The 19,188-nt window shown below is 35.9% G+C and overlaps 1 protein-coding gene across 1 annotated transcript in view; it reads left to right on the top strand.

Moving 5' to 3' along the window:
- LOC104521846 (breast carcinoma-amplified sequence 3) overlaps window positions 1–19,188 on the top strand; it is a gene marked incomplete at its 3' end in the record, with an annotated part of 98,332 nt that overhangs the window by 64,036 nt on the left and 15,108 nt on the right. The window contains exons 11-12 of the mRNA XM_010163964.1: window positions 4,091–4,261; window positions 13,759–13,852. Of these exons, the coding sequence (XP_010162266.1) occupies window positions 4,091–4,261; window positions 13,759–13,852 (265 nt within the window). The remainder of the gene's footprint in view (window positions 1–4,090; window positions 4,262–13,758; window positions 13,853–19,188) is intronic.

Here is a 19,188-nt window from a genome sequence, read left to right as displayed (position 1 = left end):
GCTACTTTTTGATTGAAACATGCTTCCATAAAACTTCTTGTTTTGTCAGATTATCTTGGGTTACAGCCTTTTCTCTGTTTGGGTTCCAGTTTCTTAATGAAGGAAGTGAAAGAACGTTCATATAAAGGAGAAAGATAAAGCTGACAGCAAAGAATAATTTCAACAGGATCACTTTTGAGAATTACCTTTCAGTTCCTCTGTAGAAAGTCTCAGTAGCAGTACAGAATATTTACTTTAATAGTATTCCCTTTGGTGAGAAATGTTTTTGAATGACCTGGTAGTGAACGGTGGGTTTGTCCTCAGTGTGGAGTACTGCTGTGTACCGTACTTGATGCAGCAAAGAAATTTCCTCTTTAATCAAATAACCTAAGAGTCAGAAGCTCCCCTGTTAACCGAGAATTCTGAAGTCAAAATTGTGGTCATGTTGGAGTGTGTTGTTTGCTGGTGCCGAAACTCATGTTATTTTGGTAATGTCATTAAGAATTCCATTACTTCATCTTCCCATTCGATTGTATAATTTCTAGAAGGATTTTATTTTGAGCATTGAACTTTTTCTCCTTAGAAGCATCTTGCAAGAACATCGCTTTCTGCTGTTGCTGGAAAAACACATGCATTTTTCTGAGCTCAATCTCTTATTTTCATTTCCCCTCATTTGTTTGGTGGCTTTCTGTCTGTTCATGTTCTAAAAAGCTCTGATAATTTTTCTGATTTAACCAAGCAGAAAATTTTGGGAAATGGAGAATGTTTTAAGATTCCAGTTTAGGTTAAAGTTTAGCAAAGATAGAAATGGATGCATTTGAAAAAGTGAAGATGATGTTCCTTATGAGGTAAAGATTCTTTTCACTCAGTTGAACAAACACAGTAGAATGGATGTATCTTTCAGAATAAACCAGCTTATTACTTAACAGTATTAGTAATGGGAGAATGTTCAGGTGCTTGGTTGGAGATAAGCGTCCAAATGTGAAATGGCTTGTTAGAATTGTCCACATTTATCCATTTTGGATGTAGCAAGGAAGGGGACATAGGAAATTACATTCTTAAGTCTGTGTGCTTGCTTTTTTTCCTATGTCTTGTTGAAGAGAGGTTTGGTCCCACCATGCTGCTGAGTCACGTTTCAGCTCATTCCATTCACGTGGTGGCCATACAGACCTACCCCATGCCAGTGTATCCCTGGCAGTCAAACGTGCCGTGCTGTTCAAGATCAATTTCCTCATAGATTTCTTCCCTGTCCTATCTCTTTACAGTATGTGCAGCGAGAGCAGGAAGGGGAAACATCTTTGTGAAACATGAGTGTTTCAACAAACATTTAGTTTGAACTTGAATCTGTAATTGATTGTATGCTCATTTTGTTCAAACTAACCAGGAGGCTTTCATGTTGTTGATTACCAAGGCGTATCTTTTTGATATCTCTTTCTGCTTTCTATAGATTTTTAATGTGTAAACAAATAAATAATGTAAAATGTATTTATTATGAGAAACAGGAACAATATGTTGTTTTGTCACTAAAAGGATGCAAGACCTCTGTTGGAACAAAACAGCCTAACAGGCACTGAATGATGCATTTTAATTCTCTCATCAAATTAAAGTTGTACTTATTTTTCAATTAAATGAGGTATGAGTGCATACATTTATTCTAATTAAATGTGTTTCTTTATATTTGAATGTGAACAGTCTTATTTTGAAGTAGATAAGGTACACGTGAGCATACAAATAATTTGTGTGTTTGCACAATGTGCATCGTTGCTTACAAAAGGAATTGGATCAAGTATTTTAATTTTATTTGTAAAAAAAAATTTCACAGAGTATGCACTGGCAAGTTCCCATCAATGGCAAAGGAACTGAGACAGTGTGGACTTTAACCTAGTTCATTTAAAATGTATTTGGTCTGTCGAATGTCTAGCATCAAATTATAAACCAAGTTCTTCTCACCTCATAACTTCTTTAGTTGATTCCTTCTCCATATCTTTTAATCCTGTAGTGGTAAAGTGATTTAGCAAAGGCTGCATCTGTTTTCTCTTGTTACCTGATAACTTCTTAATGAGTACTAACAGCTTATGTGAGAGCAAGGTCATTAGCTCTAATGGATAGAGGGGACAGCTGATATGGCATGGGAAAGGTTAAAGATTACCAGAGAAGTTTTTGCAAATATACACATAGCACAAAGACGTAAGTGCCGTAATGGTTTTGCACTGATATTTCTGAGCTAATGGCCTCGGCCACATCTTTGCACACCTATTACTCCTCAGTAGTCCTGCAGTCACAGTCTACTCTACCATGTAATGGGAATTCATTTTGCTAGATAAGGATGTTAATTTTTTTCTAGTGAGCTATGAATTTATACTTGACACTTTTGCCATCCAGTCTCTCTAGTTATAATACTAAAGACATTTTCTAAAACAGGTCAGTTACAATTCTTAATCTTTTAACTTGCACAGGTATTTTGCCATGTAGTACTTCTGTACGAATTTCTCTTTCCTGCTGTATAAACTACCGGTGCCTTTAAACGATTTAAACTATTGGCCAGAAAACTGCCTTGTCAGTTTTTGTGAGGAGAGTGTCTGTTGAAATGCATTCTTGTGATGGCGTTGGCTCAGTTTTAGGTCTGTTCCTTGGATATCATTATCTGCTTTACGTTACGTTTTTCAGACTTCTGAATTTGCCACTGTTAAAATTTGTTTTATTCTCGTTCGCTGTATCCGAGTATAAAAAGAAATAATAAGAAACAAATGGCAGGATATTACTAAAGACTTTAAACACCAAAGACATTCCTATGATAAAGGCATGGCTCGATTTTAAGTGGTAGTATCTCCATTAGCATTAATGGGGTAAGTACATCAGCTGAGGCATCTCAGAGGTTAATCAGGCTTCCTGGCTGGATATTGCCATCAATACAGTGTGGCGCCTAATTCTGTTGGCCCTTCAGAGGTTTTCCTGACAACACACTAACAGACTTTGTGTAAGTCATTTCCTATGAATTATTAAAACAAACGTTTGGCTGCTAATTGATGAACACTAATGTGTTTTCTAATCACTGCAGTTTGAGATTTTAGCACTAAACAAAGCAGTTGCAATTGATTTGTGGCTGCTTCTTGGTTTCAGTCTGTGATCTGTACAGTTTTTTTCCTTTTCAATTTAGCAGGCAGCTTAGCTTGTCTTTTTAGTTAAGAATTGGCTTGTTATAGTATCATTCCATTCTGATCTCTTTTGCTATTTCTTATTTATATTGCTTAATAAATCTGCTCAATTGTTTGTAGGCGAATAAGACACAGTCCTTGATTCAAGGAGAAAGTATTTAAAGTTGTATGTTTTTTTTAAACCTGTATCTCTCCTACTGTATGTACTCTTCCACTTTCTCCAAATAAAATAACTTAAAAACAGTCTTCAGCATCTTTAGATAATAAAAGCTGGTGTGATGAATATGTTTTCAAACCCACATCTGGAAAACATGCAGACTATGGCAAGTCACATTATTTTTAATGGGATATGTGTGTACTTTCTACAGAGTTGTCCTTTCTAGTACCTTGAGGATGGCGGTTTTAATTTTGCTTTTCAATGCTACAAAAGGCATAATTGCTGAGAAACAAATGAATGTGTCTGTCATATCTATCAAAGGCCAAATTCCTTGTCTCTTGCACTTGTGCAGAAGACATAACTATTTCAGCATTAACCATTAGGGGCTCTGAGCATTCCTTCGTGTAACGCTGCCTTCCACACGCACCCATCTTGGCTTCAGCATCTGATTCTTCTAACTGTCCGTGCTCTGTACTTCTTGGAATAAGTAGATAACAAATGTAAAACGGGAAATTCTGTAACTTTGATACAACATCAAATACATTTATATTTTCAAAAATGTTTTGGAAGCATTTAATTCCAAAACAAAGGTGAATACTTCAAATTGATAGGATGCTAATTCTTTTCAAGACACTTTTGTTACAGCCTTTTACAGCTTATATATCACTTATAAAAAAGATTTGTTTTGTGTGCTTCTGCTGTGTGCAATCTAGTTATACTAATTATGTTGGGAAAAAATTCAAGGTAAATCCACAAAACATCCCTAAACATTATTTATTGGTTCCCTTTCTTTTTATAGACGATAAAGACTGGACTTACAATGGTTGGCAAAGTAGTTACGCAGCTGACAGGGACGCTGCCTTCAGGAGCAACTGAAGAAGAAATTTTAGCTCATAGCAACATGCGTCGAAGTCCTCTGGTGCCTGGAATCGTCACTATCATTGATACAGAGACAGTTGCAGAAGGGCAGGTAATGCAGTTTGCACAGAAACAGAATGTGCATTTATTTTCACAAAAATCTCAGGAAATTATATTTTATGCTTTTGAAAATGAAAAATAGATGAGATTTTTTTTTTTTTCTAGGTCAAAAACTTTTACAGGTACATGCGGCTGTGATAAAGTCTTATTTGGGACTGAAATTGAACCAATATATATATTGTCCTTAGAACATATTTATGTGACACTTTGACAAGATCAAGTGTGAAGTGTCACATTTTGTCTCTCTAACACTTGTTCGTAATTGACATTGATTTATGCTGATCAGCTGAAACGTATATGTAGTCTGATTATATTTATTAATATATAATGTGACTGGAAAATGTGATTGTCTAGAAATACGGTGAATTGTCGAATTCCAGTTTAAAATAGATGATGAGTGAAGTTAAATATTAGGTATAAAAGTTATAATTTAACATACATTTCAAATCTATAATGTAATCAAGTGTGATTCTGTTTTGTGAGGCATATGTACCGTTTTACTAATAAAAGACACTGCAGTGTGTCAGGCAAAATCACTTGTTAAAAAATCCCTACCATTATCACACAAACTTAAGTCTGTTTTGTACTGTCTTCAGGACAGAGAAGATATCCATGGGTTTTTTTTTGTTTGTTTCTATCAATCCTTTAATTTTTAAGTGTCTGCATCTGGAATCAGTGTTTATGCAAGACTCCCACACACTTCATTATTCTGTAACTATTTTGTAAAATTGTTTTCCTAATGTTGATATTTACTGAATTTAAAAAAGAAAAAAAATTCTTTTGTTTGTTTTCCCCTATCTTTATGATGCTAATTGCAGGTAAGTTAGTAATTTATTAATGACAGTTCAGCAGTCAAGTTATTTTCTTTTCTTACCTTAGGGGAAAATGAAATGTTTTACTTGAAAACAACAAAACAAACAAAAAATCCAGTATGCTGTTTGAGCTGTGATTGTTCCTGAGAATTAGTTTGGAAATACTTAGCCAAGTAATGTTACATTGAAAGGGGTTTGTACATGGAACATTATAGGCTTTTTCTTGCAAAATTAAAATAAAAGAAAAAGGAAGAAAAAGGAGACGATAGAAAAAAGAAGGTATTTTACTGAAGATCTTAGAGTCAGTTCTTAAAATAAATCTGTTGACTGTTGGGGTTTGTTTTTGTTTCCTGGAAAAACAGATCTTTTGGCTCTTTGTATACTGCCAGGAGGGAAAAAAAGAAAAAAGAAAAAAGAAAAAAAAAACAACAAAAAACCACCAGAAGAAAAAATTAACTTCATAAATTTCTCATGAGGCCTTGCTTTATGCGGTCATTATTTCTGATGGTCATTGTCTGTGCTTTGATTCTTCTGCATAGGCCTAGGGGAAAAAAAATGATATATCTTAGGTTTTTAAGTCTTGTTATGTATGATTTAGAGGTTTTATGAACTTGTCCTCTGACCTTAACAATAGTAGGGAGCTATCAAGCCCAAAGGGCACTATGGAAAAGTAGTTGTAAAAATGATAACTCTTGCCTTGTCCAAATACTGCTGCTGTAACATAAATAAGCCATCAGTTCTAGTAAAATAATTTTTGTTTTGAATCTCTAGGGAAGGAGACTCTAAGTTAGATATGCTTATTGTATGTCATGCATTCATATATTTATGATCTGAGATTTAAAAATACTATTAAATTAATTATTTCTTTTCAGTGCTGAGACTTGCTTTCAGAATTCACATTATTTTTTTTTCCAGGAAAAATAAAATAGTCTTTCTTTGCACTGTTGGATTTTCACGGTGCAGACTTTTTAAGAATCTTTTCCTACTAAAATGTGCATATAGCAAAAAGGAAGTTGATGAAAAATAAATACATTCTGTTTGTGGTCTAAATAAAAACGTTCAACACTGCTCCAGTAAAGCACCGTCTAATGTGAGGGGTGTTGTGTGTCCTCGCAATCCCTGCTGAGTTAGTGTCCATCACTCCAGCTGTATTTCCATTGCCAGGTGGGAGCGTAAGTTTTGTGCAGGCAGCCTCATTCGAACGCGGCAGATCCTGGTTTTGGCAGTTGTGTGAGTTGACTTGTCCCAGGGAGCCTGGCAAGGAGCCCGTGCTTGTGTGCTGGCAGAGGCAGGCAAGCCTGCAAGAAATGACATCCTAGTTTAGATGACACGTATTTGTCTAGCTGGGTAGTCCTGGCTGGTTTTTACAGCCTAATTGAGTGAAGCTTCAGTTCAGGAAAGTGTTTTAGCAAGTTTGACCTTTAAATGATGTGAGCAATCTCACTGAGCTAAATGTGATTGCTCATATACCTCAGCATCAACTCGTGGTGAAGCGTCGTGCTGATTTGAAATCTGTATGGCTGTTTGAGCTACGTTGGTTCTTCCTCATTGTATTAATTCCTGAAATTATTTTACTCTTCTGTGGCAAATTGGTTGGCTGATAGTAGTCGTCCAAATGACATTATTACTGACACTTTGGTTGAAATAGAGAGATTGAGCCGATTGAGTAACGCAGAGTCCAGCCTCACCTGTGCTTGAGAGAAGGCAGTTGCTGTACAGCAGAACAGCGAGTGCCTTGCATGGTTCAGTCTCTGTTTTCTTGACACTGTGTGGCAGTGATTTTTCTAAAGTTATGGGATTACCATCCCAACTTTCAGATTCCAGGTGGGAAATATGAAGTCTGGGTGAGTAGAAAGAAACACTTAGTGGCATTCCTTTTTTTTTCCTCCGGTGATGAAGATGCCTGGTTTGGAATATTTCATCTCTGCTGGGTGGGGATGCTGCTGGATGGCTGTGTCCCTTACAGGCATTGGTCTTCCTAAACTGCCTGGGAAACCACAAGAATTAGTGATGCCTACCGAGTGTTTTCTGGACTGAATTAACAATTTGAAAGCCTTGCATCCCTTTCATCAGAGATTTGTCTAGCAGCTATGTAAATCTGTTTGTGTGTCATAAATGAGGGGAATTTCAGAAGCAGAAAGGAGTTATTTTCTTATCAACGGACTCCTAATGTAAAAGGAATAGCTCACCTCCTTCAGGTCAATAAAGATTTCTATCTACCTGCCAGCCTAGCTAAGAGTTTGGGTGTTGTAATGAAATAAAACAATTTCCAAGTAATAAAATATATCTTTGAGATAACATACAGTTAAAAAAAAAAGAAGAAATCTGTTTTAAAAAGAGAAAGAAAATGGAAGAGGGTGGCAGTAAATCTAAGGCAAGCAAGCATGTCCTTTTGAAGGAGAAATAAGCACTTTTTTCAGTGGGGCAGCATATTTTTTTATATATACATATATATATATATGTATATATATAGTCTTGCAGTGTAATGATGCATGTGCTTGTCCATTTATTTTGGCTGTAGCAACACAAGTTTTAAAGATGGAGTGAGCTGCTCTGCATGTGTACGAACATACAGATTTATTTGCCAGTTGGACGATTAAGGAACATGTTTTGGACATGAGTCAGAAGGACTAACTACAGCTTTAAGTTTTCACTAGTTTTTTACTATATCTGCCATTTCAAAGATAGCAAATATAAAGAATGTGAGATGGAACTCGGTGTGTTTGATGAAATGTACTGTGCTACTGTGGCAGGGGTTGAAATGCTAGCTTACCACTGAAAAATATACAATTAAAGCCCAAAGAAATCTTCTAATGTAATCTTTCAGGATTAAATTTAAAATATTTTTAATAAACCTTATGAATGTAGATATTGTAGTGAAATCTCATACCCACAAGTTGTTTATGTGATAGCTCCTACTTTAAAAATTGGTGGTACTTTAGAAAAAATTGAATTCTGAAGTAATTAAATAAATGCAAAGGAACATAGAATTATTGAAGTTGGCTGTCATGATATGTTTGTAAAGGGAGTAAAAATAATTATCAAGATGCACAAGTAACTTTGTGGTAAACCGAAATATATTAACAAGGTTGTGTGCTTCTTTAAACTTCCTCCTAATGAAGCATTAGCAAACTTTTCAGTTAGATGTAATAACTATTTATTTGAATCTGTTAATTAGTTGAAATGGATAAAACTAAAGCTCTGCAGATGTCCTCTTTTTCAGTAATTGGAATTAAATGTGTAAGACTTTAGTGGCTCGAGTTTTAAAGAAAAATTATTTTCTTTCAACCTTTGTTTCTGTATTCTTAATTAATTCATCAACCAGGCCACCCACGTGTAGTCTGCAATAATGACCTTGCTCAAAAGTCGCCAGTTTTGCGACTGAATGTAAATCTGTTAAACATCTAACATTTAGTTGACAGAGAAATATGTGGTCATTTAAAAATAAAAACCTTGATTCTTAATGCTTTTGATAGAGCGATGTGATTGATGAGATATCATTGTGTTGCTTTCGCAGATCATCCAAAACACATGAAAATATTTGAGGAAATATTTTAAAAATAACTTATAAAAATAAGATAACATGTTGATCTTCTTATGTTTTAAAATGTGATTGGTGCTTTTTTTCTGTTCCCTATTAACTTTTTATTGCATTAAAGAGGAATTTGCAGAAAAAATCTGCGGACTGCTGCAGTTTCAAAAGTTCATTTTCATTCGGTAAGGGGTTGATAACAATTGAACCAGATAAAGATGCTTATCAGGACCAAGAAGCGTTGTGAAACTTTGGTCTAAAGCAAAAAGAAGCTACAAGAATACAGCGTATTTGATAATAAAACTTTAACTACATACGTAATTCCACTGGTCATTAACACCAGTGCTTTTATTTATAAAAACAGCTTTCCCAGAGGCTGATTTGCTGTTCTAATGCTCATATATTTGGCATCAATTTTCTTCACTTTTTATATCTACGTGTATTACAGAAGAATTCTTTTTATATATAAATATAAAAAGAGCAACAGGATTCCCTCAGAGCATAATGCTGTCTGCCGTACTTTTATTAAAGGAGATCTGTTTTTTGTCAAGAAGACATTTTTGTCTCAGATAAATGGTTCAGGCTGAGCACAAGGCTGTTTTGAGTTTATGCTGGATTCTATTAAAAGGAGCGCGGTAGTTAATGCCACAGATTTATCACTTTTAGCCCTTTTCCACTGATGTTTGACCTTGGCTATAAGTTGGGGGAAGCTAATTGGGGGGGTCGGTATGGAGTGGGTTGGTTTCTGCGCATACATCTTACAACTGAAGTGAACACTGCCCTAACTTCAGCTCTTTAAGTCAGTGGAGACCTTAATAAGTACACATGCAAAGATCTCTCTCTTATATAATACTTATAATTTATAATATTGCCAAATCTATTTGTTTTTATGATGCTGGGATTATTCTTTCTTAATTTGGTTAAGAGTCGGACCTGCTTGATTAGATTTGTGTCCATTTTTATTTGTCTTACTTTCATGTTTTATTTAAAAACATGTCTCCACTGGGATAAGTGGTGTAATTTGCCTTTAAAGATTAAAATAATTGAAGTCATAATTACTCGTGGCTTCTGTTCAGTAGTATGGAAAATACAATGAAAAATATGGCATAGGAGAAAAAAAGCTTTGGCTTCAACTATCTCTTGCCCTCAAAGCAAACACCATTTTCTGATAGTAAATGTAATGATCCCCTCAGTGTTTTGTCTGCTTCTCTTTTAGAGGATGATAAAGAGAACTTGGTTCATCTTTGATCAAGTACAGTGTTCCGTTGGACTTAAATGGGGCTGGCTTGAGAGAGCTACAGCGTTGGCTCAGCATCTCCAGCTACGGACTTACTTGGCTGGGCGCTTTTGTTTTAAAATTGTGTTGCAGTATCGTGATAAAAACTGTTTGGGCATCAGAAATAGGCTGAGTGCTGCTGTACAGGGCCATCTTGGCAGAACAGCCTCAGTGTTTCTCTCTTGTCCCGTTGTTTTCCTTAAAATGGTTTTTCTATTTGTGGGGAACTCTGCAAGGAAGATACTTGAGCATCCTTATGAACCTCGGTGACTATGCAATTATAAGAGTAATGCTGAGATTTATGAACCTTCTTCAATGAGAGACTTCGTAAGGTCTTTTACTCTTAATAGTAGAGTGGTTAGAGGCCACTACCTTGGAGAACGAAGCTTATTTGGGATGAAAAAAATTGCAGGCTTGGGATTCCTGTGGCCTTTGTCTGCCCTGTGTGTCGGGAAGCTGAATGAGCTGCTTCCTTCGAGCTTTTTGACAGCACTTGCATGTGTTATTAGGCAATTTGTACCACTCTTGTGACTTCCAAGAAAAATTTCCAACTCCACTCCTTTCAGTGGTTAGAAACCATAAACTGGCCGAAAGGAACCAGTTGTACAATGTCAATATTGATTTAATGTGCCATTTCTTCACCTACAGACATCATTCTTTCCACCACCTTTTGCAGATAGCGTCTTCCCCTTCAGCCTTTGCAAAAAGTGGTTTCTGAAATCTGTGAAGGCTGTGTGATGTGAAATCTGTGCTATTTGATCTATCCAAATTTACATAAACTCTCTTGTACTGAGGCAGTTATATCCATTTCAAGATCTCTAATACAGAAAATAAGGTATTCCAGTATAGAACACCTTGTGTTGTATCAGTGTAACTTTGTCTCCATTAAGTTGTATACAATGGTGAAAATCATACTATGATTTTAAGGCTGTACAAGCTCTAAATTACCACATGATTCAGGCTTTTGTTTTTGTCACAGGTTTGGAAGGGACATTTCCAAAGAGGCTGCTCTTTGGTTGATGATGTAGTTAAGTCAACTGCTGTAATTCCTTTTAATTCCTTTGGTTTTTTGGGGTTTTTTTTTTGCTTTTTAGTGTTGAAATTGTAAAAAGTGATGTATGTTTTCCCCAACTGTGCACTGCAAAAGTGCAGGGAAAGGACATGACAGATCTTGCAGTGCAGCCGGAAGATTTAAATACAAGTTGGTGATTTTTTTACAAAAGTACTTTTCTTCTCTGTTGCACAAGGATTTTTTTTTTTCATGATGATTTTAAAAAGATGAAGAGCTTAAGAACTTTTTTAAAATTTTTTTCCCCACTTCATCTTACCTTGCACAAGCAAGTGTTGTTTCCATGTGTGTGCTTCAGAAGCATTTCCATTCTGTGGCCACAGTGGGTAGGGAGTGACAGATATCAGATGTCAGGAAAGGAGGTGGTGTGGCACCATCACAACCTCAGTTTCAGATTCTCCACTATGTAAGGATTTCCAGATTTTTGAGTAATGAAGGTGTTTTGGGGTTTTTTTTAACTTCTTTTTTTTTCTTTAACTGAACTAATGCAGTTCCTTTTAGATTAAACACAAAGGGTGTTTTCCCAGGAAGATAATTTTAAGCAGTGATTAAATAAAACATTGTAAAGCATGGAATCAGTCAGCATAGCAGACAAATAGATTTGGGCTTTATTGTTTTTTCAAATTGGTATGTCTGAGGTGTTTCACAATTTTTAGTGTTGTAAAATTTTTACTTTGTATTGTATTTCCAGAGGAAAAATATTTAAAGGTTGTCTTACCATCCAGAGTGTTCCTTGGCTGTTGAATAGGGGTTATATGTTGCAGGGATGCTAAGTAGTTCATTTATCATTAGGTTTTTTGTTTTGTTTTGTTTTTAAAAAGCCATGCTGAGTTAATGCAGTTTACAGTCTGAGGCATGTGTACATAACTGGTTTTAGCAATGATTTACTGTTGTTAACTACACATTTCTAGATTAAAATTTTTGTTTTACAGACTAGATTTTAAAAAAACCTTCTATTTCTTTTGTAAAGGTGGTTTATGATGTTACTTTATCATTATCATGTATCTTTAATTAGAGCAAAATGTTGGGGATAAGACCAAGTTACCTAAAAGTGGAAGCCATGAAAAGATGATGTATAGGAGTTATTCAGTGCAGTTTATATAGGCTGAGAAAAGAACACTGTTTCTTTGAAAAGCTCTTAGGAAGATCTCCAGACCCTTTGGTTAGTGGTTCTGGAATAAGCACGAAATGCTGACAACAGAAAGCAAAACCATAATTGTGCTTATGTGACACTGCCAAGTAATTTGAACATTTAAAGTCAGGCAGGCACAGGCCTCTTCATCCATATTACGTGACTTATTTAAACATTTAAAGATGATTTCTCTTTTTGAAGCATAAAAATATCTTCAAATTATTCTGATATCTGTTAGGAATAGGAAGTATTAAAAACCTTTCAGATTATTTTGAAAGCAGCAGACAAATTATTCTAAACTTGAAATGGGAAATTTTGCACTATCTTGTTAGGAAGGTGGTTTTTGCTTACCACAGAAACCCTTTTATTAAGTCCTTTTCTGACAGATCTTTCTCATTGTTTTACTTAATTTAGTCTTTAACGTGATGTAACCAAGGAATGAAATACTTCTGCAGCTCTTGCCTGTATTTTGTCTGCACATCTTTTGGTTCTCCTCTATAAATCTAAGAGTATCTTTTCCTTTTCATGCAGTTAGATATTGATAATGAGGTGTCCTTTTGGAGGTCCTTTTGTATGTCTTCAGTCAGCTTTAGTTTTGACTGGCCCAAGTAGTTTTATCAACTTCAAACAGCCTTTTGTTTGACAAACCAAAAGCTCATCCTTTCTGCCTTTCTCCAGAAGATGTTGCACGACACAGATCTCAGTCCAGATATTTCCCTTTCCTCTTAATTTCCCTCTGTTGTAAAAACTTGCTCTTACCTTTGAATTGCTTTTTTGTTCACAAGAAGGTATTTTATGACAGTGTAATTTCTTTAAGGGGTTTTGATTGACAACCTTTGTAATTGAATGTCCATTGAGGCAATTTCAAGATGGAGAAAATTCTTGTTAGCTGCATATTTCACATTGCAGCTGCTTTCATACACACTCCCAGTCCTTAGCACTTCTTGCATCCTTTGGAAATCCCAGTACCTCCAGTCCATCACCACTCATTAGCAGAATGCAAGCTGTAGTGTTCCTACCTATGCAACCGGTGGAAAGCAAACCCATTGTCTTTGATGGGGTTTTTGGTCTGTTTTTCACTTGTTTGCCATGTATACTTTGAATCCTCCCAAAGAAAATACTGATTTATGGAATGGTTAAATATTCTCTTTTCTTTGGAAAAAAACGTCCATGCTAGAGCTCCTGTCCCCAGGAGAGCTGGAGGAGCAGGAGAACTCCTGTCACAAGTTTAGGAGTTGCAGACCCTCTCTGGTGTAGACATATAGAGGTCACAACGGCCTCTTCCTTCAACAGCCCTGGAAACCTTAAATGTTGCTTCCGAGTGCTTGCATACAGACTTGTTGTGTAGTCAGCTTCTATGCAGCCATTACTGCTTTATGTAGCAAAACAGTAATATTTTTCCATTTTGCCTTATTTGACTAGGATAAATAAATAGAGAATCCAGGTATAAGGTGCATAATCCTTTCTAGTTATTTGAAACATGTCTCATGTGTCTGTATCTGGAAAGATTATAGAAGATTGTTTGTGTTTAGTTCACATGCAGTTATATTTCTAATTCATACCACTGTGTATATCTTATAAAACAATTCCCGTATCAGAAAGCTGATATTTTCTTAGATGTATGGGGTTTTTTTATAACCTCCCTTTGTCTCTATTCATGTAATGCAGGTGCTTGTCAGCGAGGACTCTGACAGTGATGGCATTGTGGCCCACTTCCCCGCACATGAGAAGCCTATTTGCTGCATGGCTTTTAATCCTAGTGGTAAGTTGTTTTGCTGTTTTAATGTGGTAATTGTTAACAAGATGAAGACAGTAAAATATCATAGGTATGTGTTCAATTGCTTTGGAGGAGAATTGCAAATACCTACTCACTGCTACTGGGACTTTTGACCTGCTCTGTTGAATGTGTCATACACAGGTTAATTTGTCTTTTCTTGAAATTTCCAGTTTAAGCAACTGTTATACTATGGTGTAGGTGAGAAGATTCAGGCTACCACTTCAGATATAGCACAAGTACTAAGGAATCCTTTTCTGTTGGGTATCCTGCCAGCCAGGTATCCAGATGTTCTGATAATGCAGGTATCAGCACATCTATTAAATTATACTCCTTCATAAATATGGAAATAAAATGAGTTGTTTCACTCACACCATTTTTAAAGTAACTTACACTGCCATTATGTGTTTTGTTGATTAAGAGTTTGTGAAATCAGCTATAATCTGAAAATACTTTTAATAAACTCCTCAAAAGTACCCACTCCTTGCCTTCCTCCTTATAAATGGTGGATGACCGTGGGCAGCAGAGATAACTACAAATCTTATCTGTTAATAAATCTTATTAATTTGACAATTAACACATTTACTACTATATCTATAGACAGCAAAAAAAAGGGGGTGGATTGGTTGGTTGCAGTAGTAGTCAGTGAAATGGCCAACAACTCTCAAATGCTGTGAAGATCTTGAGGATGAAGTCACATTTCAAAGAATAAAACTAAAATGTCTGTCATTTATGTTTTCACTTTTACTGGCCAGTTGGTCTTACTCTGAGATCCCATCTGTTATGTCAGAACTCTTTAATAGTTGTGTGCAGTTCACAGCATTTTCAATGTGAGTATTTGACATTAAAAATGTATTCTCCTCTGACTGAATTTTCTTCTGTTACTTAAGAGAATTTTTTGTGGTTCTCTGTGCATTCAACTGAGAATCAACTGTGCCAGTTCCAGAACAGTAATATTTTTGCTTTGTAAACTGGTAGAAAGATAATACCTAGAGTTGAGCAGTGCTAATTAATTGAAATAAATACAGCTACTTAAATTAGAAAGCTTTATAGAAATTAATTAAATGCCTCTTTAAGACAATTTTTATGGTTGTATAAATTTAAGCGAAACAGAATGTTTATGCAAAAGCAAATTAACTTCTTACTCTTTAGATTGAAGGATATATGTCCATGTTATTGGATTACGTGTATTATAATCAAGTTTCTTGGTTTGCTCAGGTACTAAAATTACAATCCTTTGTATATGATATAGCACAGTGTTACCTTAGATCTAATGGTGCAATAAGAGACTTAATGGCAAAATGCTTATTCCAATTAATGTTATTTTTCACTGATTGCAAACTATGTATGTTATGAGATATTTGTGGGAGGGATGATTCACAGCAAGGTAGTGGCTCATAGTGCGTGTTCTGGGTACAGCAACAGCAAAACAGTTGAAGACTGTGACCTTGGCTACCTACAGTATGAGAGCAGCACTTAACACAGGGTTCTGGATTCTTTATTTAACATCAAGGCAGAATTTTGTTTGAAGCCAGTGTTACAAGTAACATCATCTTAATCCATTATATTGTGATATGTTGCCAATCAAGCTGATCTCATTACAAAACAGAACAAAACATGGAGGTAGCTTTTGATACTGTCTTTGTTGGCTGATTGTGGTGAAAAACCACTTTTACTCATAATTTCAAGTACATGCTGTGATGTTTGCAGAACAGGGCAACTGCAAACCTTTGCTATAAAGGTAAGCAGGGAACACTGGGCTGTTGCAGTGAACTGTTTTATTCTCTGTGGCTGATCAAATAGCTTAATTTCATCATGTCTCATTGCATGGGCCCATGAGCTCCACAGGTATTCAGGTCTGTAAAAACTTTTGAAAAAAATCTAAACCAAAGCCACCACTAACACTGGAAACCACTGGAGGTCAGTGGCTATGGAAAGTGCTTAAATATGATTTTTTTTTGTGTAGTAAACCAGTAGAACAGTGCCACAGCCTTTTAAAACTGTATTTTAAAGGTATCTCTTGCCAATAAGATACTTTTTTTTTTTTTTTTTTTTTTTTTGGGTTCCTGCTGTTTGTTTTCATATTGAACAAGGAGCTTACAGGGATAAGTTACTAGTGATAAAACAGCAGTACAGAATGTAGGGGTATCCTTGTGAGAATAGCTCCTGTAGGGTGATCAGAAAACAATCCCATGAGAAGGGAAGAGACTTGCTAATGTCAGTAAATATCAGTTATTTTTACCCTAATCTTTCTTTTGGAAACCAAAAAGAAATCCTTGACTGCACTTAGAGCGTCCAAGGGAACGTTATGATGGGCCTGATTGCAAGTCTGTTGCAAACAATGGCAGGACTCTTGCTGATGGGGGCGAGGAAGGGGTGTCTTTTTTGTTTTTTTTTGTTTTGTTTTGCTTTGTTTTTGAGACTTTGAGGGTTGTTTTTAATTCCCAGCAAGGTAAATAATCTATGTGGAGCTCCCAGTTGGCAAGGAGAGCTTACTGTACATGCAGCCTTTTTCATGAGCTGTGTTACAAGGCAAAATCATGAGAGAACAAGCAGAGGTGTCTCTGCATCGCGCTTCATTGTCCTGTGGAGACGTTTCTAGAGTGACTTTTGCTGGCATTAGCTCTGCCTTTTGTTTCAATTTAAGGCAAATCTATTGAATTTTTTTCTTTTCCATTTTTGAGGTATTTGAAGAAAGAAGGAACTTGGCATACAGTTAGCTTTTGTTTTTTTGTTAGATCTATGACTACTCTGCAAATCTGGTTGAATAATAAACTAACAAACTTGAAATACCATTTCTGAGTGTACTTAGGGGGCACTGTAGGTTTTTTTTAATGCTGCCTAGCATGTCCCTGTATACCTCTTCCAGACCCTTATGTTAATAACAGCTTGCTTCTCAGTCAGTTGATTTTAAGGAGACTGTAAAAATCTCAGTCTAAGATATATGGCAAATCATGTTGAACATTAGGAAGAAGAAAAATAAAACCATAAAGGAGTAAAACTGCAGTTCCTGGAAGTTTAGGTTTTCTCTGTGTTTTTTTCTATGTACATCAAATTTCAGTTTTCAAAAAAAGTTGTGATGGTTACTATGGGGAGTGGGTTGCTGGACTTTTTAAGGGGGTGGAGAGAAGGGGTGGGGGAAGCGTTTGTACTACAGCTGAAAATTTGTGGCCAGGCATCTCATCCACAAAATCCCTTAGTCCTGTGGAATTTCTAAAAGCCGGGTCCCTGCGTATATTGTTATTGCCTCCCTGCTTAACGTTTTTCATTTTAATAGGCAAGATATGTAGTAGTTCCATAAAAGTGAAAAAGAACTGGTGCTCCTTTGCCATTTGTTGCTGATTGAATCTTTGGGAAACAGACATGAAATACTAACTGGGTCCTTATTCTAGTGAAAAAAATAAAAATTATGATGTGAGCCTCCTTAATCCATTCTCTTTGCCAGTTGTGTTGTCAGCTTTGGTGACAGTGTTTCTTCTGGCTGGTGGGCACACTTCCTATGTCATGTTCTTCTTCTGTTTTTGGAAGTGTGCTTAATAAATCTCATTCCAAGTTTCAAGTTCAGGTGACTTGGCACTGTGGTTTTCTTTTTTCTTTTTTAATTACTAGAATATTGGTATTTCATATATCCTTTTCTTCCATAGGAAGTCGACACAGTTTTTCTATAAACTTCATTATTTGTCAAAATAATGATTTATTCAGATAATGCTATATGTGCCAGTGACTTTTGTGACTTACATGAAGAAAAGGTCCCTCTTCTGAAGCACTTGTGTTTTGATTTTTAGACATCCATCCAATATTGAATAAATTAAATGAATGTTATTTAGTAATAATTTAGCATTGCCAAGTGCTGTGGAAGAGATGCTGTATATTAAGAGGAAAAAGGGATCTGATTTTGCAGTGTATTCGTTTAATAAGTAATGCATACACATGGTATTTATTTATTTTTTACCACAACCCCTTCCCATGAAGTGACGCTTGCACCACAGTATGTGGCAAGGGTACTGGCATGTCAGAGGAAGGAGCTGTGGGGCCCCGCTGCAGGTGATGAGCAGAAATGGGCTCCTGCCAGCAGAATAATTCATGCAACTTGGAAATAGCCAACAAAGCGGCTGAATTTTGCGGGGAGCTGTGGCTGATAGACCGTAGGCTGAGCTCTGCCGATGCGCAGGGTCTTCTGAACGGCAGTCGCTGAAAGTCTTCTCATTATAGCACTGGTTTGTAGTTGTTTGGGAGAATAATAATATTTCTTCAACCTAATTGAGAAGGATCCATGTCTAAGAAGAAAGTCCCATCTCTTTAGACATGCAGAAACTATTGTGAGGGAAATGAGCTGCCTTCTCAGAATATTTGGTTCATATTTGAATACCCATCTGATCGTCTGTGCAAAGCAGCTGCTGCAGAGTTAAGAGCACCGTGTCCACTCTTTCCTTGCTGAACAAAGGAAGCAGCTTCTAATTTTTAGGAAGACTTTAAGCCTTTTATTAAAACTTTTCAGGATGAGAATAAATAATACAAGGAAGTGAAGTAGTGATATTAATAGACTGGGGAGTTTATTAATGTACCTCTGGAATGTATATTGATGTAGTGGAAACAAGAGGCTTATACTTACAAAGAAACTCTAAGAACAGTTACTTTAATTCATTTATTAAATGAAAATCATATTAAGCTTTTGTGTGGATGCTTTTACTTAGCATTAAGATTGGCTTGATTTATTTTAGCTTGAATACTCAGTTTGGGATTAATTGAAGGCCAGTTTACTGTGGACAGAGTGTCCAGACAAAAATTTAGTGCTGTTTACTAATTCACATTAGCTAATTTAGATTATTTTTTCAGACTGCATCTGTGTAGATATGCTCCCAAACCAATGTGTGATATTTTTCCTGCTTATATTTTTTTAAAATAAAATCTTGATACCTTTAGATTGGGTCCTGGAACAGGATTACAGTCAATGCACCTTGGCCACACAAAAATAATCTAGGATGTTGTGAGCTGAACTGAGTTGCAGATAATGTCACCTGCATGATTTCCTTTTTTTTTTTTTATGAGGATGCCTACTCTGTTACTGCAGTTTACAGGACAATGTAGCCTTCCAACATTTCTTGGAATGGTGATTTGGCCTTTTCCATGCTATAAATGTAAGATATTTAGAAACGTACATTATGTACAACCAGTAAAAGTTGTACAACCAGTAACAATTTCCTGTTACATAATGAAAATAGCAGTATTGACACTAAAGTCTATTTATTATGATTGAATTTTTACCATAATTAAAATGTAGCCAAGATAAAAAAAAAAGTTTTGGTAAATATGTTCTTGTTATT

Source organism: Antrostomus carolinensis, unplaced genomic scaffold, assembly GCF_000700745.2.
Source record: "Antrostomus carolinensis isolate BGI_N321 unplaced genomic scaffold, ASM70074v2 scaffold4663, whole genome shotgun sequence".
In the NCBI taxonomy this organism is placed as follows: Eukaryota; Metazoa; Chordata; class Aves; order Caprimulgiformes; family Caprimulgidae; genus Antrostomus; species Antrostomus carolinensis.
The sequence above is the reverse complement of the archived record's forward strand: the minus strand, read 5'-3'. Positions and strand labels throughout refer to the sequence as shown.